Genomic DNA, 23,041 nt, shown 5'->3' with positions numbered 1-23,041 from the left:
GAACAACTTTTGATAGTAATGCAAGATATTTTTATTTCAAAGAAAACCGAGAAATTATACATATCCAAGAACGTAGATATGTGTCAATATTTTCATGCATCTATTATTGGTTTTCCTTTTTATTGGGAGGAGAGAAGTTATTCCTTTTGGGAGGAAAACCGGCTTTTCGAGCAAGGGCGAGAGTAGTATGCTATCGAGAGATTTCTACGGTTCTACCACCAGGACACCAAAGTGTTCTTTTTTTCCTTTTCTTTGTGTTTGGTTGTGGAATGAAAGTTTCATCCTTCGCGTCGTATTTTGACCGGACCCCCTCCTCGGGAGACTGCTATTACAACCAACGGGTTATTTCGCCGTGAAATCTCGGTTCTGTACCGCTAAACCATTTAATAAACACATTCGAAGTTTCATTTTTTTACAAAAAAATACATTATTGGCGAAACCAATTTTCCTATACCTAATATTTATTTGATTAGTTCCAAAATGCTGAAACTAATAACTACTAATCAATACTTACTGATCTTTTCTATCAACAAAAAATTAATATTTTTAAAATTAATGAAAACAATTAACCTAAAACAAAGGGGGATAAAACAATGAATCTAGAAACCTCAAGATGCATAAAATGAATATATTTATTTAATATAAATGGATTAAAATGTATGGTACATTATGAATATAATAGAACGGGTAACTTGAAGGATTCACATCTTCTTCACATCTTTTGTAATTCATTTCCCTACAATTCTTTCATAGGATTGTGCCATGTGGCATTAGGTAATTCAACAGTTACCTAATTTAAATCATATTTGAATTTTATTTAAACTCTAGTTTGAATTAGGTGACTGTTGGATTACTTCATGCCACATGCATGGCACAATCCTAGGAGGGAATTGTAGAGAAAGATATTACAGAGGATGTGGATCCGTAATGGAACTATATATGCAATCATAGCATTACAAACTGGTCATTAGATATGGTAGCATGCAATTACAACATAAGAAAAAAAGAAAAAAAAGGGGGGGGGGGAGTAAATAAATAAACAAGAAATAGAAGGGCATTAATATGTACCTTTGGGAATTTTCCTCCACCGTTACTCGTAATCAATAATTTCCACTTGGTACAAAAGTTTGATATTAAAAATAAAAATCTGAACCAACGGGGGTTGGTCCAAGTGATAAGCAGCTTGGTCTGCTTAAGCAAGGTTCTGGTATCAAATCCTTGTGGATGCAAAAAATCCCCTCTGGGAGACTCACCCACCACAGCTAGGTGTGCGACGCGGGTCAAACCCCTAACCAGGGTTGGTAACCAAAAAAAAAAATCTGAGGATTAATAATGCATAGATAGAAGAGAAAACAATGAGAATAACTCAGTTTCAAATGTATTTTGCAATAAAACATAGAGCAATTAACTCATACCTATTTAATGTGTTGTCCCTCTAGTATAGTGATGGCATCTTCCCATGTAGAGGTAGTAACATCTCTTGGACCTATAGATGAGATGTAAATCTTCTCTGTTTAAGCCTCTCATCTATCTGGTCGGTCTGACTATCTCATAGCCGACGTTTGGATCAAGAGGATGGCAACCGTTGGATGCAAAGGCTAAACGGAATCAATCTCTTCATAAATAATTGAAATGGAATGAATCATTTTTCTTTTTTTTGGGGGTAATAATCGATTTGTTTCAAAGGGTGTGATTGTACTTCTAAACGGACTGATTCCATTTTAGTCTTTCCATCCAATGGTTTGCATCCTCCCCATATATGCATCACTCATCCGATGGTTAGGCAAGCCAAGTGGACGACAGACTTAAATGGAGAGGATCCAAATTCCTAAGCCCATACGCCTCAACACTTAGGATTACAACCTTAATCACATAACTAGCATGGATATGTATGTTTCTCCCTCTCTTGATTTTCATCTCATTCTTTGGACATGAACATGTAAATGCTATTATTATGATTGGAAAACAAAGTTAGGATGAGTTTCAATCATTAAAGAACTTAAATGAAACCCAAACTTGCCAGTTGCAGTGATAAAAGTGGTTTTCGAACTTTACTAATTTTGAAGATTATTTTCATGTTATCAAAAATTATATGAAAAGAAATCAAATTCTTGCAATGAGATGATGGAGGAAGTTGACAAATGTAACAGATGTTTCTTTAATAACCATACAAGAGTATTGACCTTAGGTGAGTCTTGAACAATGCTAAGAAATTCTTTAATGATTCCATGTCACTGGTAGCAAGAGACCGTGGATTTCGTCTAAATGTAGCTCATCCTGCTCCCTAGTCAGAAAGATCAAAGATGGAAAGAAACATAAAAAAATTAATGAAATCCTATAACTGATCTTCAAGAATGAAAGAAAAAAGCAAGTACCAAGAGGATTTTACCATTTAAAGTGTAGTGCAGATCGTCTCTAATGGAGTTCCGAATATGAAACGTGCAGATTATCATTTGGATTTTTATGGGGAAAAAACAAATATCCTCACTTTCATTTCCAATCTGAGAAGCCAAGTTTTCATTATCCATCGCAACAGCCTATTGATTTTTTGGACGACAACATTGAGAGGAATAGGAGAGACGAGTGAGAGGAGAGATGTTACTTTTATTTAAGAGTGGGTTGAGAACCCTAGCCTTCCTTCATCCCCATTCACAGTAGCATGCACTTGGTTCAATAGCATCAAAAACATGCACGTCAAGTAGGAAGGTTACTCGAATGGAGAATGGACGTTTTTCAGCTGTTGCTTCTTCAGAACAATTTTTTTATTACACATGTTAAATTGAATCACGGTTATGTGTTACACTCTCCTGAAGTAACCTTACTTAGAAATGGGGAGGATCCAGACCTGTCTATTGCATCAATATCCCCATGATTTAAGGACTTGTTTGGTTACACAAGTCTGTAGATTTCAAATTTATGGAGTCATAATTTATAAAATTAACAGTTTGGTTAACCAAATATGTGGAATGAAATCTGTGGATTCATTTATGATTTTTGTAAATGCGCAAATGTTTAGCATTTTTATAATAGGGATGAAATCCCACCTCATACCCATATATCTACATATTCACATTTTTAGTGTAAAAAGAGGAATCTCTAGATTTCATGAATCTAGAGATTTTTACAACCAAACGGGTTTAAATCAAACATTCATAAATTCAGAGATTTGAAATCTTTGGATTCATGTAACCAAACATGCCCTAAACCTCTTTCACAAACATAGAGAAGGTAAAGCTGCGCAGGTGATTTAAGTTAAGGAAACAATCATCTAACCAGAAATAGCAAACCTTCACGTACACAATAAACCAACAATACGATAAAAAAGAACTGTCAAGTTTTCCCATGTCATTCAACAGAAATAGTTTACAATAATTGGTTAATGCCAGTCAATCCTTAACCAACTGATCCCTCAAGCTTCAAGCTGAAGAGCTGGTTCACTTCAGCACCAAACTCGTCAGAAAGCATGTCAAAGACATTCCTACAGAACCCAGAAATCGTGGCAGTAATGAAATTTTATACTTCCAAAGAGGATTCTGGAGTCGAAATTCTCGTTCTTCTGCTCCAAAACGATTCGAAGTGACTGAACGATATCAACTTCGCAAGCTTAGATGGATGATAGTGTAAGTACACCGGCCAATGCTCACCGTAGTCTTCACACCAAGAAATCATTAGAAACCCTTCTAGTTCACATTCAAATCAACTCCACTGTGAATCGATCCTTCAAGATCTTACAAGCAGATGGGCTTTGTAGACCCAACCTTAGCAACAATCCTATAAAATATAGCAAGAAATTTGAAATTCAAACAAGAAGCTCAGAGAAGAAGACGCGAAGTTACAGATAAGACTGCGAAGTCGGTCAATGAACATTCAAGGACGAAGGTGTGAGCCGCTGGATTTCTTTCTGGACGAAAATTTCTTAATAGGAATTCTGGTCTCAAGAGAGTTCTGTTCACGGAAAGCACTGGCTGTTGAGCACTTGGTCGTTGTTCTTTGTCTCTGTCCATTAACAAATAGTAGAAAGGATTTTGCTTGGGAGCAGTGCCAGCACCCAACGGTTAGATTTTAATTTTAATGCTTAGATTAAATCTCCACTCTTCATTATGAACATGTGCTTTAAACACCAGCTTAAGTGAGACTAAACCGATTTTTCTCACTTAATCCAAATGGTTCAGGGGACTCAAACCTATATGGATCCAAATTCTTAAACCTATTCACATAACTAGCATGAATTATTATTTAAAAAAAAAAAAAAAAAAATTGAAGCAGCTAGCAAGAATATGTATATTTCTCCTTCTCCTTGATTTTCATCTCATTCTTTCAATATGCTCATATAAATGTTATTATCATGCTTAGGAAGCAAAGTTAGGATGAGTTCCAACCATTAAAGAACTAAATGAAACCCAAACTTTGCCAGATGCAGTGATAAAAATGGCTTTCAAACTTAAATAACTTTTAAGATTATTTTATTAGCAAAAACTATATGAAAAGAAATGAAAATATCGAAATAAGATGGTGGAGGAAATTGACAAACATGACAGATGTTTCTTTACTAGCAGCAATGCAAGATCATTGTCTTTAGGTGAGGCTTTGAACAATACTAAGATGTTCTTTAAAGAACAAACTATGTATAAACCCCTAGGTTTGCATTCAATTATTTTGTTTGTTGATTTTTATCATCTTAGATATGAACATATGGTCAATTCAAATCCAACCATCACAAATTACCAACTTAGTTTGGTGGTTTGCAAATATTTAACCAGTGTCTGTTTGATTTTTTCCATTTTCTCAATGGCCAGGGGACCATGGTCCACCAGATTTTTTCAAATTTTATATTAATTCCTTTAATATTTTTATTTTTCATGTTAATTTCTTTGATTTTTCACTTTTTTTTCTTCTCACATTTGAAATATCACTCTTTAGCTCCCTTAATATTGAAAACAAATTTTAAAGGTAAAATAATGGGTGTGAATGTCATTCCTAATGAAAAACTAACTCATCAATCCTTATTTATTCTCCCCTCTCTTTTCTCTCACATCTTTTTTTCCTATTTTTTCTCTTCTCTTTCTATAAACGTGGGTTAAAGGAAATTTTTTTAAAAAAATTTTTTATTAGATATTCAAAATGTAATTATAATTAGAAACTAACTCTTCAATCTCTATTTATTCTCTCACCTCTCCTCTTTTATTCTTATTTATTTTCTTCCGTTTATTTTTTTCTATTTTTTTGGGTAGAATTATTTCTTCCTATTTATTATTCCTTTTTTATAAGCGTGGATTAAGAAAAATTTGGAGAAAAATCTTCTCTACAATTAGGTACTCTTTCTGTTTCTCAATTTATTTATTGTCTCTTTTTTTTTTTTTTTTCTTATTTGTTTGTTATTCTTTATTTGATTTTTTTTTTTGTTTTTTTTTTATTTCTTCTGTAATTTTTGTTATTTGATTTTATATTATAAATAAAATGACTATAATTAGTAAGGTCTAACTACCATTGGTTTGCATCTCTTATTTTAAAAAAAATTGGTTTGCATCTGACTTTTTAGGATTGAAGTCATGTGTATTTATTTTTATACTGATGCTTTAATTTATCTATATCAGGTTGAAATAAAATATTATTATCATTAATTTACCTATTTTTGTCAAATATGTGTGGGTCTAATCCTTAATATAATAAAATAATTCATAAGTGGGACCTCTAATGGGTCTTATAAGGACCCACACAATATGTGTGAAAAAAAGCATTAATGCATCTCAATCTGGACTTCCATTATTCGGCCCCCAATATTGAATCCTGGCTCCGCTTGATTTTCTCAGCCATCGTCTTTATTTTTGCAAACTAGGTGTCCTTTTATGTGGGAATCTGATTTAGTTCTTATTTTTGCAGGAAATTCTTTTCTCTTCTTTATCTATTTTTGCACATTATGAATAGAAAGAGAGAAACAAAATTGATATAATAGGCTTTGAAAGTTCAGTGTTTCTTTCTTCATACTTCGACTGGGAAAAGTATGCAAAACAGCTTCCAGAATGAGAGAAATCATGAGAACCTAATGGTGTCTGATGCAATTTTATTTGAGTTTTTCAAGGAAGCTAGCGAGTAAATGGAAACTGCAAGGGTTGTTTTATTCTCTCTTCTGTTGACCTGTGTTTGCCCAAAATTTGATTATGCTTTAATTTCTCTATTTTATTCGATTTCTTTATTTTCTTTCATGGCAAGCCGTTATATTCTCTAATAGATTCTTCTGAAAATTCTTTGCTCGTTGGCATCAATTTTGATTTTAAAGTGGTGAGGGAAGACTAAGGGAAGACAATAAAATTGAGATGGTAAAACGTATTGTTTTTGTAATTGATTTTTTTTTTTCTTTCAAGAATAATAAATGTAATTAATTGCAAACTCAGGGGGTTTATATGTAATTTGCTTATTCTTTGTTTTCTTGATAGAAAAAATGAGGTCACGCAATTTGACTTTATTGTACTTTTTTTGTGAATTCACCTCGAAAAGCTTCACCATGATCTCTAATAACTCCTTTTACTTGAACAATTTGACCTTATTCTTTAATGACTACATCAAACAATAGCAATAAAACAGAGCGGGAACATTAGTAAACTTATTCTGCTCAAATAGACCAAAGATGGAAAAAGGCAATGCCAATCACTTTAATATTCTGTAAAGATAGTGGTATTACCAAAAAAAAAAAAAAAACCAAACAAAAAACGGCCGTCGAACACTTTGATTTCTTTCACAGTGCATATCTCGATTCTTGAACAACCTCTCCCGTCCCTTCGAGTCATTAGCTTCGCTCCTTCATTCGTACATCTCTTTCTCGAATGGAAATTTCTACTTCTCAGATGCGAGCTTACGAAGGCTAGGCCCACTGATTTTGCCTTCAACTTGTAGCCTTAAGCTTCCTGCTAATTATAGATACCAATTTGCTTACTGGAAATCTAAAAAAAAATGATGGTATTTCATTCTAGGGAATTGCATTATTTAGGCCGCCCCGCGCCATTTACCCCCCCGCCCCCCCGGCGCGGGGCCCCCCCCCCGCCCCCCCTCCCCCCCGGGGCCCCCGCCCGCCCGTTCCCTTTGCGCTGGCTCCCCCGGGGGGGGCGGCCCCCGGCCTTGCCTTCTCCCGTTTCCCTGTTCTGGGGTTTTCCCTCTGTGTCCTTTCTGTTGGTGGGCCGCCCCTCCTCCCCCTCCTCTCTTCTGCTTCCTTCCGTCTTTCCCCGCTTCTGTTTCTTTTCGGCCTCTTGTTGCTTTTTCTTGCTCCCTCGGTCCCCGTTCCCCGTGGCCCTTTCCTGGGCCTTTTTCCCTGGGTTCCTCCGTGGGCCTTCCGTGCCCCGGCTTCTCCCCCCTGCGTGCCCCCTCCTTTGCCTGGTTGGGGGGGGGGCGTTTGGGTTCGGGTGGGTTCTCGGTTTCGTTGTTGTGGTGGGTTTTTTTTTGGTGGTTTGGTGGGTGGGTTTGGTTTTTTTTTTTTTTTGGTCTGTTTTGGTTTTGGGTTTGGGTTTGTGTTGTGTTCCCTCCTCCCGTTTTTTGTTTTTTTTTTTTTTTTTTCTTTTCTTTTGCTTTTTTTCTTCCTTTTCTGTCCCCCTTTTCTTTTCGTCTTGTCTTCTTTTGGTTTGTTTTTATCAATAAAATCTAAGATTGCAATGAAGCATATTTTCCTAGGGTACTTCTTGCGAGAAACAACAAGACTTTGGGGGCACTTGACCATATAATGCCAAGCCCTGGGATATGACAAAGTCAAAACCCTCTTAAAGAGGAAGAATATAGGAGGCTGCTCAACAAGTAATCGGCTTTTGTACTGTTGAAATAATTCCTAAATACACATATCATTTTAGGGTTTTGTTTAACAGTGGGATAATTGGTCTGGGTTAATAATTTCGTTTGTCACTAAAAACAGTGAACGTTGAATAATAGACTAGAACAGGTAGCATGCACAAAAATCTTGCCAATAAATGGCCTATTGTTCTTGTCTGTTTTTTTATGGAACCTAGGAATAGCTCTCTCCCATGAATTGAGCAACACCAACCCATGAGCAGAGAAACCCAACCGTCCTTAGTTCATCCCCATTCATGGTAGCAAGCATTTGGTTCAATATCATCAAGAACCCACAGATCAAATAGAGAGGTTGCTAGAATGGAGCAAGGGAAGTTTTCAGTTGCTTTTTGTTTTACTGAATTCACTGTTTTCTGTTTGTAGGCTTTCTTTTTACAAAAAAAAACTGTTTTTGTGATTTTACGTGTTAACGAAATCTTCTTCATGTAAAACCTGCTCGATTTAGATAGGGAAAATCGTAAGGATTTTATGAAACCATGTGCTATGGCTCGAATCTGAAGTAAATCCTATTTTTGATAGGAGTCGTTGACAATTGAAACTGAATAAAGGTTATGTTGGCACTCTCCTTTTGTTAGCTTAGCTGGAGTACCCCAACTTAGAAATGGAGAGGATCCAGTCTCCCCATGATTTAAACCACCTTTCACAAAGAAGCTAGAGCTGCACCTGTAAATCAATTTTTACATAATTTAAGATGAGTTAAGATTCTCTATCCATCAGGGTAGAGATCTGTGCTCCCGTTACACTTCTTCATACAATATGAATAAGACCTATGTGAAATCCATTTGGATTCCGCCTCTAATATATTTTATTGGCATTCAAAGGTAGACTCCACCTCTATTATATAGTAAAGAGATGTAACGGAAGCACAGACCTCTACCTCGACAAGTGGAAGATAAAATCTCATTTAAGAGGCCTTGCCACTCCTCTTACAAGGTTTAAGGCAACAACCATCCATGGGAAAGTAGCAAACCTTCCTGCACACAATAAAACAACAATACGAAGAAGATCAAACAGTTGCCAAGCTTTCCCATGTCATCCGACGCAAATGGTTTACAGTAACTGGTTACTGCCAGTTTACAGGGGTATGTTACACCAATCTTAAAGAGCTCAACTTCTAAACACCATACCTACAATCACCTTCATTCTATTCTTTACATATTTAATGAACACCTACATAGTGATTTCTTTTCCTTCAAAGTGAAAATCTATCGAGTACATTAACACTGTCTGGCCATCCGCCATAGTCAAATCTTTAACCAACTGATCCCTCAAGCTTCAAGCTCATGAGCTGGTTCACTTCAGCACCAAACTCGTCAGGAAGCATGTCAAAGACATCCCTACAGAACCCAGAAATCATGGCTCTCATGGCTCTTTCATGGTCAATGCCCCTTTGCTGAAAGTAGAATAGCTGATCTTGATCACCATTTTTGGAGGTGCTAGCTTCATGTTCAACACGAGCTGTTGGGTTCTTCACCTGTTTAAACCATGAGATCAATCAACAACTATACACAAGCACAGAGGGTTACAACAAAAGTTCATACTTCTACAATTCAGTTTGCCTTGGTCCATTCAGAACTCCAACGATATAACTGGGCAAAATAAAGAAAAACCAGAAAATGGAGAATCACATCTTATAAAGATTTTTATTTGCGGCAGCAGCTGCCGACGGCTCAGATTGAGCCACGTAATCAAATTTACATCAAACGGTTGTAAAAGAGAAAGCAGGAGTAGTATGTAAATATAAATAATTATTATTTTATCTAAAAGTTTAAAAGTCTTGAAATTTACAAAATTAATCCCTCGAAACCGACCCAATTCCCAACTTCCCAAACCCCTTTGTGCGCCCCGCCTCTTCATAGTTCATAGTTCCACCACCACTTCCACCTGCAGATTTCGCCGGTACCTTCTTCTTCGATGATGAGCTTTCCGTAACGGTCGTTGTCGCGGGCGAGAGTTACAAAAGAAGCGGCATCGGATCTGTAGTCAATGGATCCATCGTAGAGGGTAGCGATCTGTTCCAGATGATTCAGAGAATGGGTTTGTTGGCTGCGATGGGAGGAAGAGTGAGCAGTAACCAAGGTACTCATCATTGCGGTCGTCGTCTGAGGTGGAAACACAGAGGAGCCAGGAGACGTCACCGATGGAGTTTTCAAGTTGAGAACCCATCTTCTTGAAAGCAGCGGCGGGGTTGATGGTGTAGACAAGCTTCATGAGGCCATGGGCACGACACTTGAAGACAAGAGCGATGGCCTTGTCGAGTACCTGCTCTGTGTCATCGATGATCCGGCAAGTTGGGCGCTCGTATAAGTCGGAGCTTCATTCCGGTATGGTGGGCTCGTCGGCGAATTTGATCACCTGATCCGCCAATTGAATCGGTAGTTCTGAGACTTATAGCGGATAAACCCAATTCGAAGTTCCCATCTCCTTCGGAGACTACGGTCGATCTGGTCTTTAGGTCCTTAACTTTACTATAAAATCTCAATTGAAAAAATGAAAAAAAAAAAAAAAAACCTGATCTGAAAGCTCTTCTTTTGAAATTTAGAAGCTGAGCATAAATTTGCGGTTGTGGAGATGCCCACCATCGAGACTTCATTCCTTTGACAAATGCCACAGGCGATCATAGGGAACTGAAACAGAGCAGTAGCAATGGTGGATTGATCGAAATTTGAAGAACACAAAATTGCTAGAGCTGGAAATAGTGAGAAGCTTTTCTTTATACTGTCAATGGCGATACCGCATCAGTGAAAAGAACGAAGGAAGGATATATGAGATTTGGGAGTGGGTATACGAGGGATTCATTTTGTATATTAATAATCTCTAAACCTGTAAAATGTAAAAATAAAAAATAAGCATTTACAAATAAATCCTGTCTATTGATTTTCAACCATTTGATCAGAATTTATTAATATGGAAAGATCTGAGCCGTCGGCAGCAACTGCCTCAAATAAAAATCCATCTTATAAGCTGCCTTAGATTCAATCAAATGAACAGAGCACTCCAGCAACAAGATTTGACAGGTTAGGTTATTCCAACCGTTATTGGACATTATAAAAAAATATAAACCCAAGTCCAGAAAAAGCTAGTCACTAATTTTTTTATACCTAATATTTATTTTATTAGTTTTTGAAACTACTAATACTAATTAATATTTAGTAATCTTTTTTATCAACAAAAAGTTAATGTATAAAAAATTTTGTTTGTTATACGACATGGTTGGACTTGAAAATGCATTCTAAATTATTATTGGTTAATACCAATGAAACAATTAACCTAAAAACAAGAACAACAAAAAAACCCAATGAATCGAAGAAACTCAAGATGCATAAAATTTTTAAAAAAAATAAATTTAATATAAATGGATTAAAATGTATAGTACATTATGAATATAATAAAACAGATAATTCAACTATGCAATCATAGCATTACAAACTAGTCACTAGATATGGTGGCATGCAATTACAACATAAGAAAAAAAAAATTAAAAATTAAAAAAAGCAATCACCATCAAAAAAAGTAAATAAAAAGGCATTAATGTGCACCTTTGGGGATTTTTTTTCTCCGCTGTAACTCCTAATAGATAGTTCCCACTTGCTACAAAAAATTTAATATTAAAAATAAAGATTTTTTTTTTTCCCAATGCAAGGTTGGTTGAGTGGTAAAGATTCTTTTTATGTGGAAAAGGCCCGTATCAATAATTATGATCTTACGTATGGACAATTCCTCAATATAATGTTCATTCACAACAAAATATTTTCTTTGTGCGACGGTAAAAAAAAACATGTTTTTTTGGAGAGAGAGATACTATTTCACTAATCGAGTCACAGGTATCTAACATATTCATACCTAACGATTTTCCACAAAGTGGTGGCGAAACGTATAACTTGTACAAATCTTTCCATTTCCCAATTCGATCCAATCCATTCGTTTGTAGAGCTATTTACTCGATCGTAGACATTTCTGAAACACCCCTAACAGAGGGGCAAATAGTCAATTTCGAAAGAACTTATTGTCAACCTCTTTCAGATATGAATCTATCTGATTCAGAAGGGAAGAACTTGCATTAATATCTCAATTTCAATTCAAACATGGGTTTGATTCACACTCTATGTTCTGAGAAATATTTACCATCCGAAAAGAGGAAAAAACGGAGTCAGATTTGATCAAAGAGTCAAAGGCCCAAAAGATGGGGGATTAACAATACATGGGTAGAAGAGGGGAAAAAACAATGACAATAAGTCATTTTCAAATGTAATGCATTAAAACATTTAGAGCAATTAACTCGTGCCTATTTAATGTGAATGTGTGTCTAGTCTAGTATAGTGGTGGCATCTTCCTATGTAGAGGCAGTAATATCACTTGGGCCTCTGGATTTAGATCATCTCCATCTAAATCTCTTCTTTGTTAGATCCGTTTGGTTGTCTGATAGGCAACACTTGGATGGAGAGGAAGGCAACCATTGGATGCAGAGGCTAAAACAAAATCAATTTCTTTAGAAATTATTAAACGGAATGAATCCCTTTTTCTTTTTCTCATAATAATCAAATCCATTTTCAAAGGATGTGACTCTACTTCTAAACCGATTGATTCCGTTTTAACCTTTGCATCCAACAGTTGCCATCTTCTCTATCTATGCATCATCCATCTAATGGTTGGAAGACCGGAACGAATAAGAGGCTTAAGTGGAAAGGATCCAAATTCCTAAACTTGGTCACTTATCTAGCATGAATATGTATGTTTCTCCTTCTTGTGATTTTCATCGCATTCTTTCAATATGCACATATAAATGTTATTATCATGCTTAGGAAGCAAAGTTAGGATGAGTTCCAATCATTAAAGAACTTAAATGAAACCAAAATTTGCTAGCTGCAGTGATAAAAGTGGTTTTCAAACTTAAATAATTTTTAAGATTATTTTCATATTAGCAAACACTATATGAAAAGAAATGAAAATATCACAATGAGATGGTGGAGGAAATTGACAAACATGATAGATGATTCTTTACTAGCTGCAATACAAGACCATTGTCTTTAGGTGAGGGTTGAACAATACTAAAATAGTTTTTTAAGGTCAAACTAGGTATAGACCCCTAAAAAAGTCAATTACAAATGTCTCTGATTATTAAAGATTAAGATTAAAAATCTAAAATACCAATTTTACCTTTATTTGTTGAATTTTTACCATCTTAAATATGAACAGATGGTCAATTTAAATCCAACTATCACAAATTCCCAACCTAATTTAACTCTTTATCTCTCTTCCTCTAACTCAATTTTCTATTCTTTTCCTCTACAGATTTTCTCTGGCTCTGATAGTAAGATACCACCACCATGCAAAAGGGATGGTGAGAATGAGTTTTTTTTCTTCTGGGTAGGTGGTTCGCAAATCTTTAAGCTAACTTCTGTTTGATTTTTTCCATTTTCTCAGCCACTGTGTTTGTTTTTGCTAAGTAGATGTTCTTTTTGTGTTGCGCAGAGAATCCGATTTTATTCTTATTTTTGCAGAAAAATTTCTTCTTTTCTTTATCAATTTCCACCACACTATGAATAGAAAGAGAGAGAAAAAAAATTTGATATAAAAGACTTTTAAAGTTCAGCTTTTCTTTCTTACATTTTTACTGGGAGAAGTATATAAAATAGCTTCCTGAATGAGTGAAATCATGAGAACCTAATGGTTTGATGCCATTTTATTTGAGTTTTTCAAGGAAACTAACGAGTAAATGGAGGCTGCAAGTGTTGTTTTTTTCTCCCTTATGACCTGTATTGTGTTTTAATTTCTCTTTTTTATTTGAATTTCTTTCCTGGCAAGCCCCTGTGCATATTTCTGTAAAAAATGAGATTTCTTTTTTTTTTTCTTCTAGATTTTCTGTTTATCGTAAAAATTCGCTAAAAAATCTTGTTAAGTTTCTTCTCTGATAGATTTTTCTGAATACTTTTACAGATCACTCAATGGATCTTGTCTAATCATAATTCAAGGAAAGAAAAAAAATGTAAAGATATTTCATTAGAGGATATTTCAGCAGTAAAATCTAAGTTACTATGAAGCAATATTATCTTAGGATTCTTGTGAGAAGTAGGAAGATTTTGGACCACTTGACCATATAATGCCTATATTTCTCTGTAAAAGAGAAAAGAAGAAAACATGACGAAGTCATAACCCTCTCAAAGAGGAAGAAGATAGAAGGCTGCTCAACAAGTAATCTGCTTCTCAGTTAATAATTCCGTTTGTCACTAAAAAAAAGTGCCAGATTCAAATTTAAATTTAAACTATTTAACGGTGTCAGATTCAAATTTAAATTTAAACTATTTAACGGTTGAATAATAGACTAGAACAGGTAGCATGCACAAAAATCTTGCCAATAAATGGCCGATTGTTCTTGTCTGTTTTTGTACGGAACCTAGGAAGAGTTCTCTCCCATAAGTTGAGCAACACCAACCCATGAGCAGAGAAACCCGACCGTCCTTAGTTCATTCCCATTCATTTTTTGATTTTGCATGTTAAACTGAATCAAGGTTATGTTTGAACTCTCCTTCACCCATTCTCCTTCACTTAGCTGGAGTACCCCAACTAAGAAATGGGTTGGATCCATACCAATGTCTGTTGCATCAATCTCCCCATGATTTAAGCCCCCTTTCACAAACAAATGGAGCTAGAGCTGCACCTGTAAATCAATTCCACATAATTAAGAAGAGTTAAGATTCTCTACCCATCAAGGTAAAGATCAGATTTGTGCTCCCTTTACACTTCTTCACCATATAACATGAGGGAAGCCTACATGAAATCCATTGAACTTTTTCCTCTTAACATATTTTGTTGGCACCTCACCTCTGTTGTGTGGTCAAGAGGTGTAAAGAGAACACATACCTCTACCTCGATGGGTGGAAGATCCAGCCTCTTACCACTTCTCTTACCGGGTTTACGGCAACAACCTGGCAAAAATAGCAAACCTTCTTGTACCCAATAAAAAAAACAATACGAAGAAGATCAAACAGTTGCCAAGTTTTCCGATGTCATGTAATGCAAATAGTTTACAGTAATTGGTTAACGCCAGTTTACAGCGGGATGTTACACCAATCTTAAAGAGCTCAACTTATAAACACCATACCTACAATCACCTTCATTCTATTCTTTACATATTTAATGAACACCTACAAAGCGATTTCTTTTCCTTCAAAGTGAAAATTTATTGAGTACATTAACACTGTTTGGCCGTCCACCATAGTCAATCTTTAACCAACTGATCCCTCAAGCTTCAAGCTCATGAGCTGGTTCACTTCAGCACCAAACTCATCAGGAAGCATGTCAAAGACATCCCTACAGAACCCAGAAATCATGGCTCTCATGGCTCTTTCATGGTCAATGCCCCTTTGCTGAAAGTAGAATAGCTGATCTTCACCAATTTTGGAGGTGCTAGCTTCATGTTCAACACGAGCTTTGGGGTTCTTCACCTGTTTAAACCATGAGATTAATCAACAACCATGCACAAGCACAGAGGGTTACAACAAAAGTTCATACTTCTACAATTCAGTTTGCCTTGGTCCATTCAGAACTCTGACGATATAACTGGGGGAAAATAAAGAAAAACCAGAAAATGGAAAACCACATCTTATAAGCTGCCTTAGATTCCATCAAATGAACAAAGCACCCCAGCAACAAGATTTGACAGGTTAGGTTATCCCAACCATTATAGGACATTATAAAAATATATAAATACCAGTCTAGAACAAGCTAGTCCCTAAATATCAGTCCAATGGTTGAACAGAATGTCCCTCTTCAATGAATCCAATAACTGGTCATATAACCATCTTCATTTAGTGTGGAAGGAGTAGTTGGTCAGCATTGAGCTTGTGAAGATCCAAAAGCATGAACAAGTGAAGCTTTTAAGGTGGAAACTTGAGGAGCTATCTTCCCTGGTTATTAAAAAATTCCACAAGAAGAGGACCAAGGTGGTTCATAACTTCACATCAAAATAACTGGCCTTCAGCCATAAGGGATGACCCTGGTTTAACATGGCCGAACTTCTCAACAACATAAGCAGGGAATAGAGATAATGATGAATGTACACAGAAGAAGTTAAACTGGCCGGGAGTGGAGTCAATCTTGATGGAGAAGAACCAAGCGAAAAAACAATGAATACTGGAAAAGACAGATATTAGTTCAAAATTTTAACAGGACATACCATTCGATTTCACTAATGAAAAATATTAATGTTACTTTTCCGTAAAAAAAGAACAATAAAATTAACACTAAAGTGTACCTTGTGAACAAGAATATTTAATGGTTCAAAGTGAAACCAAACAACTGATTCTTAGTCAACTTGGCTAGCTACCTTTGCTTCTGGCAGTGGCATGACCACTGATGTGGAAAAATAAAGGCTAGTAATGTCTCTCCAACTGGCTCTACTCTGGTTCACTAATCACCGCAGTGGCTCTTCATCTGGCTCCAGAATAGAATTTGAGTGAGGAGGTGGTGGGAAAGTTGCTGGTACAGTATCAAGATCTCAAGAGTGTTCACTCTAGGGCTGAAGCTTTGATGCATGTGCCAACTCCATCAAGTGATTGCTTAGGGACCTTAGTGTATGATCTGGGCTGTTTTCCTCTCGACTTTAGATCATAACACCAAAAAACTTTTGTCTATAACAATGCTCACCAATTTAGGAATTGGTTTTCTGAGCCTCATGAGAACCTAAGAACCCAGAAAACTGATTTTGATAGTGTAGGAACTTCTTCTCAGAAGGCTTTTCAACGGAAACTATGCTGGACCTCTCAGCCTCCTCCCTTGAAGGCTAGGGGAGGAGTTCTGTCCAATGATGGTAATCTACATGATGGTGTGTCAGCAGTGGGATTTTACTCCTGTACAGAGACTATTAGAGGTGGCCAGGTCGACAGAGAAACCATATACTACGGTTTAGTTTTGGGTTTGCAAAGAAAATTGACAGGCACTGCCTTTTCTCAGGGAGCTGTACAAGCTTGATCTTCTCTCTTGGGTTCAGTGGCTAAGGCTATGGAAGGTATTCCCCCTCACTTGGAGGATCCATTCATGGAAGAAGGTAAGCCTATAATCCATTGCTTGGTAAGGAACTATAACTGTGGGACAAAACTTTCGTTGGTCGAAGACCCTCTGGTGAATACAGTCAAACTTTGCTTCCAAATCTGTGGAGATTATCTCAGACTGTGGCATAAAAACTCTGGAGAGCAGCAATCTCATTTTACTGTTCAGTAATAAGGAGGACAAGTAATCACCCCAAAAAAAAAAAATGAGGACAAATTTAAGATGTTGGGGGAGGGGCCACGGAATCTCAACAAGAGGCCACTGATAACGAGGCCATGGAATCCAGACTTGCTGTTGAAGAAAAGGAAGGGAAATTCTTTACCCATCTGATGCATTGCCGTCCACTTCAGTTCACTTTTGGACTCCTTGGCTGAGTTTACGGTAGTGTTACTAGAGTTCCATTAATTTCTGATAGTATAAGTCCTGCGAAAAGACCATTTTCCCTATGCTCTTGTTTGTGGAGATTAAAGCATTTGTGGAGCTCCCTCAGTCTGTCACCTTCCTCCCTAAAGGGGGTCTCAGTTTTGTGCAACAAATCCAGTATGAGTGGGTACACTCCAAGATATGTAACTTACAATTCCAGACTGATGACGACGTCAGTCTTAGACGACAGTTTCAAGTCTACCAGCGACGCTGTGGTAGAGATCAGCCCGCAACAGTACCTATGTGGGTCAACAATGAGTTTAGAGGCTATTGGATTGCCAAAGTCCTATGGTTCGACAAACCTACGCTAGAGGGTTTTCAAGGTTGAAGCATCTTTGATGTATTGGCTATGTTTTATCCTTCTTTAAGCACTCCCCAACAAGCTATGATGTGATACTAAAGTATAAAACAATCCCAAGTGATGATATTGTATGACCATATACCTCAAATTTACATTGTAACCTAATGTTACAATCTCATTCCCTTCCAAGCAGAGGTACTAAACCAACCAATAAGTTAAGCAAAGCCCATAACATGAGCATGCGACTTTAGGCACAACCTATGCAAGTAGAGCATTCCTGCAGTACGGTCATTCCAAAACACCCTTTTTATTTCTCTCAAAAGAAAGATATTTTGGTTTCTAAACAACCATAATAAGAAGCTTCAATGTTTTTATCTTTTCAACTGGATGACTTTCATTCCACATTCTATAGTCATGTCAATCAATATTAGGAAGGCGCACATACAAGGTCCCAAATTCCTCCATCCACAATAATACAATACTTGGAAGAAAATCATCCCGACTCCTTCAGCACTTAATCCAAGCTGGAATATTATTATTATTATTATTATTATTATTATTATTATTAGAAAAAGGAGTATTGAACATGAAGGTGTATTGAACATGAAGGGTAAGGAGGATTCATTAACATAAAAATTGGTGAACCACTGAACGTAAATATCCAGATTAATAAACAAAGAGCGACTGAGACGTACCTGGATGTAGGGATAGGTGTTCGCAGCTGCGTTATCACCAATAAGCATTGAATCACATTGTGAGGAGTTCCGAGCATTTTCTGCCCTTGACTGCACCTGAACAAGCCCTCTATAACAATTTCTTGATTGACCAGCAGAAATACCCTTTGAGACTATCCTGCTTCTCGTGTTCTTCCCCTTGTGTATCATCTTTGTTCCTGTATCAGCCTGCTGGTGGTTGTTTGTCAATGCTACCGAATAGAACTCTCCCACTGTATCATCACCTTCTAAAACAACACTTGGGTACTTCCAAGTAATGGCGGATCCTGTCTCCACTTGTGTCCATGAGATCTTTGAGCGAGCTCCAGCACAGACACCCCTTTTAGTGACAAAGTTATAAATCCCACCACGCCCCTCCTCATTCCCAGCATACCAGTTCTGCACAGTAGAATACTTAATCTCTGCACCCTCCATGCAATAAAGCTCCACCACAGCAGCATGAAGCTGATTCGTGTCGTAAGATGGAGCAGTACAACCCTCCAAGTACTCAACAAAGCTTCCTTCATCAGCAACTATCAATGTTCTCTCGAACTGCCCAGTCTCCAATGCATTAATCCGAAAATAAGTAGACACAGGCATCGGGCACTTGGTATTCTTGGGAATGTAACAGAATGATCCATCACTGAATACCGCAGAATTCAATGCCGCGTAGTAATTATCGTCTGGAGGAACCACCTTGCTTAAAAATTTCCTGATCAAATCTGGGTGCTCCCGAATTGCTTCTGATATGGAACAGAAAATCACACCAGCCTCTTCTAACGTCTTCCGGTGGGTAGTAGCGATGGAGACGCTGTCTAAGACGGCATCAACAGCAACATTAGCTAGTCGATTCTGTTCATTCAAAGGGATTCCCAACTTCTCGAAATACCTAAGAAGCTCTGGGTCAGCTTCTTCAAGGCTGTTCAACGTAGGTTTGTTCTTCGGTTCCGAGTAATAACAAAGATCCTGGAAATTAACAGAAGAGTATTGGTTGTCTGACCACTTGGGTTCCTTCATTTTAAGGAATTTCTGATATGCATCCAACCTATACTGAAGCATCCAATCTGGTTCACCCTTCCTCGAAGAAATCAATCGAATTGTTTCCTCCGTAAGCCCTTTCGGAATCGAAAACGATTCGATATCCGATACAAACCCCCATTTGTAATCCCTTTTAAGAAACTTTTGTATTGGATCATCAGTTACGGTCTTACCCGTTGACGAAGCTCGATCAGAAGTGATAGATATGGGTTCGAGATCTGCTCGGACCTTCCAACGCCTTGAAGAACTGATGAATTTTCGAGTTAGTGTTTCAAATTTTTGCAGCTTATGAAAAGACGATTTCAGAGGTATCGTTGTTTGGAGAGGTGACTCTGGAGATAAGCGCGAAATACCGTTAACCAGAATGGAAGCCATCGCTGAATCGTCTCCAGACGAAGGGAAATTTGTGGAATTTATTTACAAGAAAAAATTATTTTTAATACTTATGCCTAATTTTTTTTCAATACAACGAAAAATCATCTTGAAGTTCTCAAAAAAAGAATAAACGCTTTTGCACCAAGCATATAAAAATGAAACACAAAAAAGTTCAAAAAGTCGCCAAGCGGCCTAGGAATCGAATCGTCACATTCGCACGTGCCATTTGCTTGTATGGTTCCCATGAACCCGGTCTATTTATGCCGGTTTCTTTTTCAAACCAAAAAGCATTTTAAGGACAAAGGATGCAAGTTTGGCCCTGACGGCCCTAAGTCCTAAGTCCTAAGCCCGAATAGGGGTTGGGCTCAAGATTTTGGCCCTAAGGACGGGTTAGGGCCAAAATATTCTGGTCCTAACTAGAGCTAAGGTGAGCCTGGGATTACTGTTTGGCCCACTAGGCCTATCTCGACTTGTCCCTGAATTTTTGCCCCGATTCTGACTTTGATTTTGGCCATGATTCTGACCCTAATCCTAGCACTAATTTTGTCTTTGATGCTTGATCTCTTCTTCTCTCTCAAACAAATGTATGGTCAATTCTACTCAAATCGATTCAATTCTATACTCTTTACCCAAATTTTTTTTTATTTGGTAAAATAACCCAAAAACATTAACTCCATGCCCTGATTCCTATTAGAAAGAGGAAGAGATGTCTAGTTGACATATTTACACCGTACTAAGGGTATCAATATGATATGGTGCCCATTTTATTATATCATATTTATTTGATATAAAATGATTTGATATTTAGAGTCTTTTCAATTCAATTCTTATTCTTATTTTAGTTTGTTTGGTATCTATTTTAAATTTTATTTTTATTTAAAATAATATATAGAGTAGCTCCCAAAATATAATAAATTTTTTATCTATTGTGGATTTTGGGTCCAAAATAATATACAGAGTAGCTCCCAAAATGTTTTATCTATTATGGATTTTGAGTCCAAAATTCATTATTCTATCATTTTGGGTCCAAATGGAAATTGAGGATATAATAGTGATACAATTTTCTTTTTCATTTTTTAGTCAAAACCTATTATTTCTCTTTTTTTTAATCCCAAACCCTAGTGATACATTCTTAAATTTTTTTTTTTTTTATTTTTTGAGAAAAGGGAGACTTATATTGAATATAAAGGGTGCTACATTCTATAGAAATGTTGCCCTTGTCTCTCTTCATGAACGAAGAGAGCAAGGCGGTCAGGAAGTATGCCAATTATTTACTCAACATTAAGAAGCCCTGCAAGTAAATCAGCACACGTAAAGAACCTTTCAAATCAAAAATGTCTTCAAGGATGTCAAGGGTGGACCAATGAGTCTGGTTGGTTCCCAAAATAGAGTTAACAGCCACCAACGAATCTAACTAAATGATGACATTGGGTAATCCCCTTTGAGAAGTAAAAAGCAAACCAGTCTTAATGGCAATCATCTCAGCCCCTAAAGAATATATATGATCTTCATTCCACCAGCAGCAGAAAATACAACATCACCATTAGAGTCTCTCCCTATTGTACCAAAACCACCAAAATCTCTTTGCAGGGATCCGTCACAATTAATAAGAACAACTCCAGATTGTGGGGTAGCCAAAAGTGAACGATCTCCCAACTGAGTGTGAAATTAACTTGAATATTCCAGGAACCAAGATACTTTGGTGATGAGGTGAATCAACCACAGATGTTCTGATATTAGAGAATCGAGATCAAATCACATTGGTAATTATTTGAAAAACAACAACCCATGATCGATTCTTCTGTTAATATTATCTTCTATTTTGTTCAGCCCAGAGATAATAAATAGTTGTGATTTTTCTAAACCTGCGTATATTGGCTAACACATCGTCACCAGTGAAATGATCACATAACCATTGAATTTCATCTGTCCACCCAAAGGTTACTATTCTATGATAGCCATGAAAATCCAATATCTGTTGCCGAATTGTAGAAGAGTATAAACATTTAAAAAAGAGGTAATCATCGGATTCACTTTCCATTTTACATAGAGGACAGATTGGGTCAAATTACATTCTTAAATTTTATTATCGTTTTTTTATTAATTTTCTATTTCCATTATTTATTTTGGACAAAAGTTACTATACTATTTTTTTATTTTTTAACAAAAATATGAATTCTTATACTCATTTCTTTAACTAGACAAAATAGAGAATAAGAATTATCACCAGAAAGGCCCTTAATATGACATAGTTTAATTGCACATGTTTGTCCATATATTAACATATCATATACCTAACGATATTACTATGTCATGCCAATAAATACCATACTTCTTTGACATGTTATGATACGATATAAGTATCACCCAAAAAAGAAAAAAATATATATAAGATTCAGTTTCAGTAAGCATTACATGGTATAAATTGACATATTTACTCTTAGGTATTGAACCAAGAGCTCAAATCCATATAAATACCAAAATGCAACAAATGAATAATAAATTCACATCCTTATTACTAACTCATCAGATGTGCCATTCAACAAGTGCGAATCCTCTACTTATATGGAGAGGAAACACTTACAATCTACATAGTAGGATTCTTGACATGTGTCCAATTGAAAGCAAGTTAAGTTTCTTATTTTTTTCTTTTTCTTTTTTTTTTCAAAGTATTGTTAAATACTATTATAGTTAATTCAGGAAAAAAAGAAAATTTTGCTTTGAGATTGAACACCTATGTGAGTTGAAATATTTTCTCCAAACTCGTCATACTACGGTCATGCTCTGCCATTCCCAGGAAGCCAATACTATATGCCAAATGATATGTTTCAGTTTCTCTTGTTGTATCGTATCTCTTGTGTAGCATGGATGAGAGATTATGGAACACATTTGACACAAAAAAATCCATTTTCAAAGAAAAATCAAAAGGAAAAGGGAAAATTACTTGATTATCTAGTTTTAAGTTTTCATTTACAAAAGTAATCATTCAAAGTTTCACCTAACAAAACTATCTAAAACTGAGTTTGGATTTACAAAACTAGCCAAAATAGTGATTTTCATCCATTTGAATATTTTTACCCCTAAAATAATCAACCAATATAGGGTAAAAAGTCCAAAGGGATGAGAGATTCGTGGTTTTTTCCTTGGACACAAAATAGTTTTTTCTTTTTAATGCGAAAAATCTTAGGGGTTCAAAATGTCAAAGGAACCTATCTTGGCGAGTTCGGTAAACGCGAACTTACCGTTTCAGCCAATTATGTTAAGTGAAACATTGAGAGGTTATTTTTATAAAAGAAAACCTAAAAATGGCTAA

General features: G+C 36.4%; 1 protein-coding gene across 1 annotated transcript; it reads right to left on the bottom strand.

The window, feature by feature from the left end:
• Positions 1-14,818: 14,818 nt before the first annotated feature.
• LOC149004207 (iron-sulfur cluster assembly SufBD family protein ABCI8, chloroplastic-like) lies at positions 14,819-19,816 on the bottom strand. Its single transcript, XM_089169432.1, has 2 exons — positions 18,298-19,816; positions 14,819-15,275 (listed from the first exon to the last, which is right to left on the bottom strand). Exons 1-2 carry the CDS (start codon positions 19,726-19,728, stop codon positions 15,057-15,059), a joined length of 1,650 nt encoding a protein of 549 aa, XP_089025558.1. The 5' UTR covers positions 19,729-19,816; the 3' UTR covers positions 14,819-15,056.
• Between the last annotated feature and the right edge of the window lie 3,225 nt (positions 19,817-23,041).

This window comes from Hakea prostrata, chromosome 9, assembly GCF_041222555.1.
Source record: "Hakea prostrata isolate BN-2017 chromosome 9, UWA_Hpros_2, whole genome shotgun sequence".
Taxonomy (NCBI): domain Eukaryota; kingdom Viridiplantae; phylum Streptophyta; class Magnoliopsida; order Proteales; family Proteaceae; genus Hakea; species Hakea prostrata.
Note: the sequence above shows the minus strand (reverse complement) of the source record. Positions and strands in the feature narration are given on the sequence as shown.

Bases quoted from the DNA above. Each gene is read 5' to 3' on its own strand.
- LOC149004207 (XM_089169432.1), bottom strand. From the start codon at position 19,728: ATGGCTTCCATTCTGGTTAACGGTATTTCGCGCTTATCTCCAGAGTCA. The intron at 15,276-18,297 runs GTACGTCTCAGT...TGGTTTAAACAG, and splicing joins ACACCTATCCCTACATCCAG to GTGAAGAACCCCAAAGCTCG.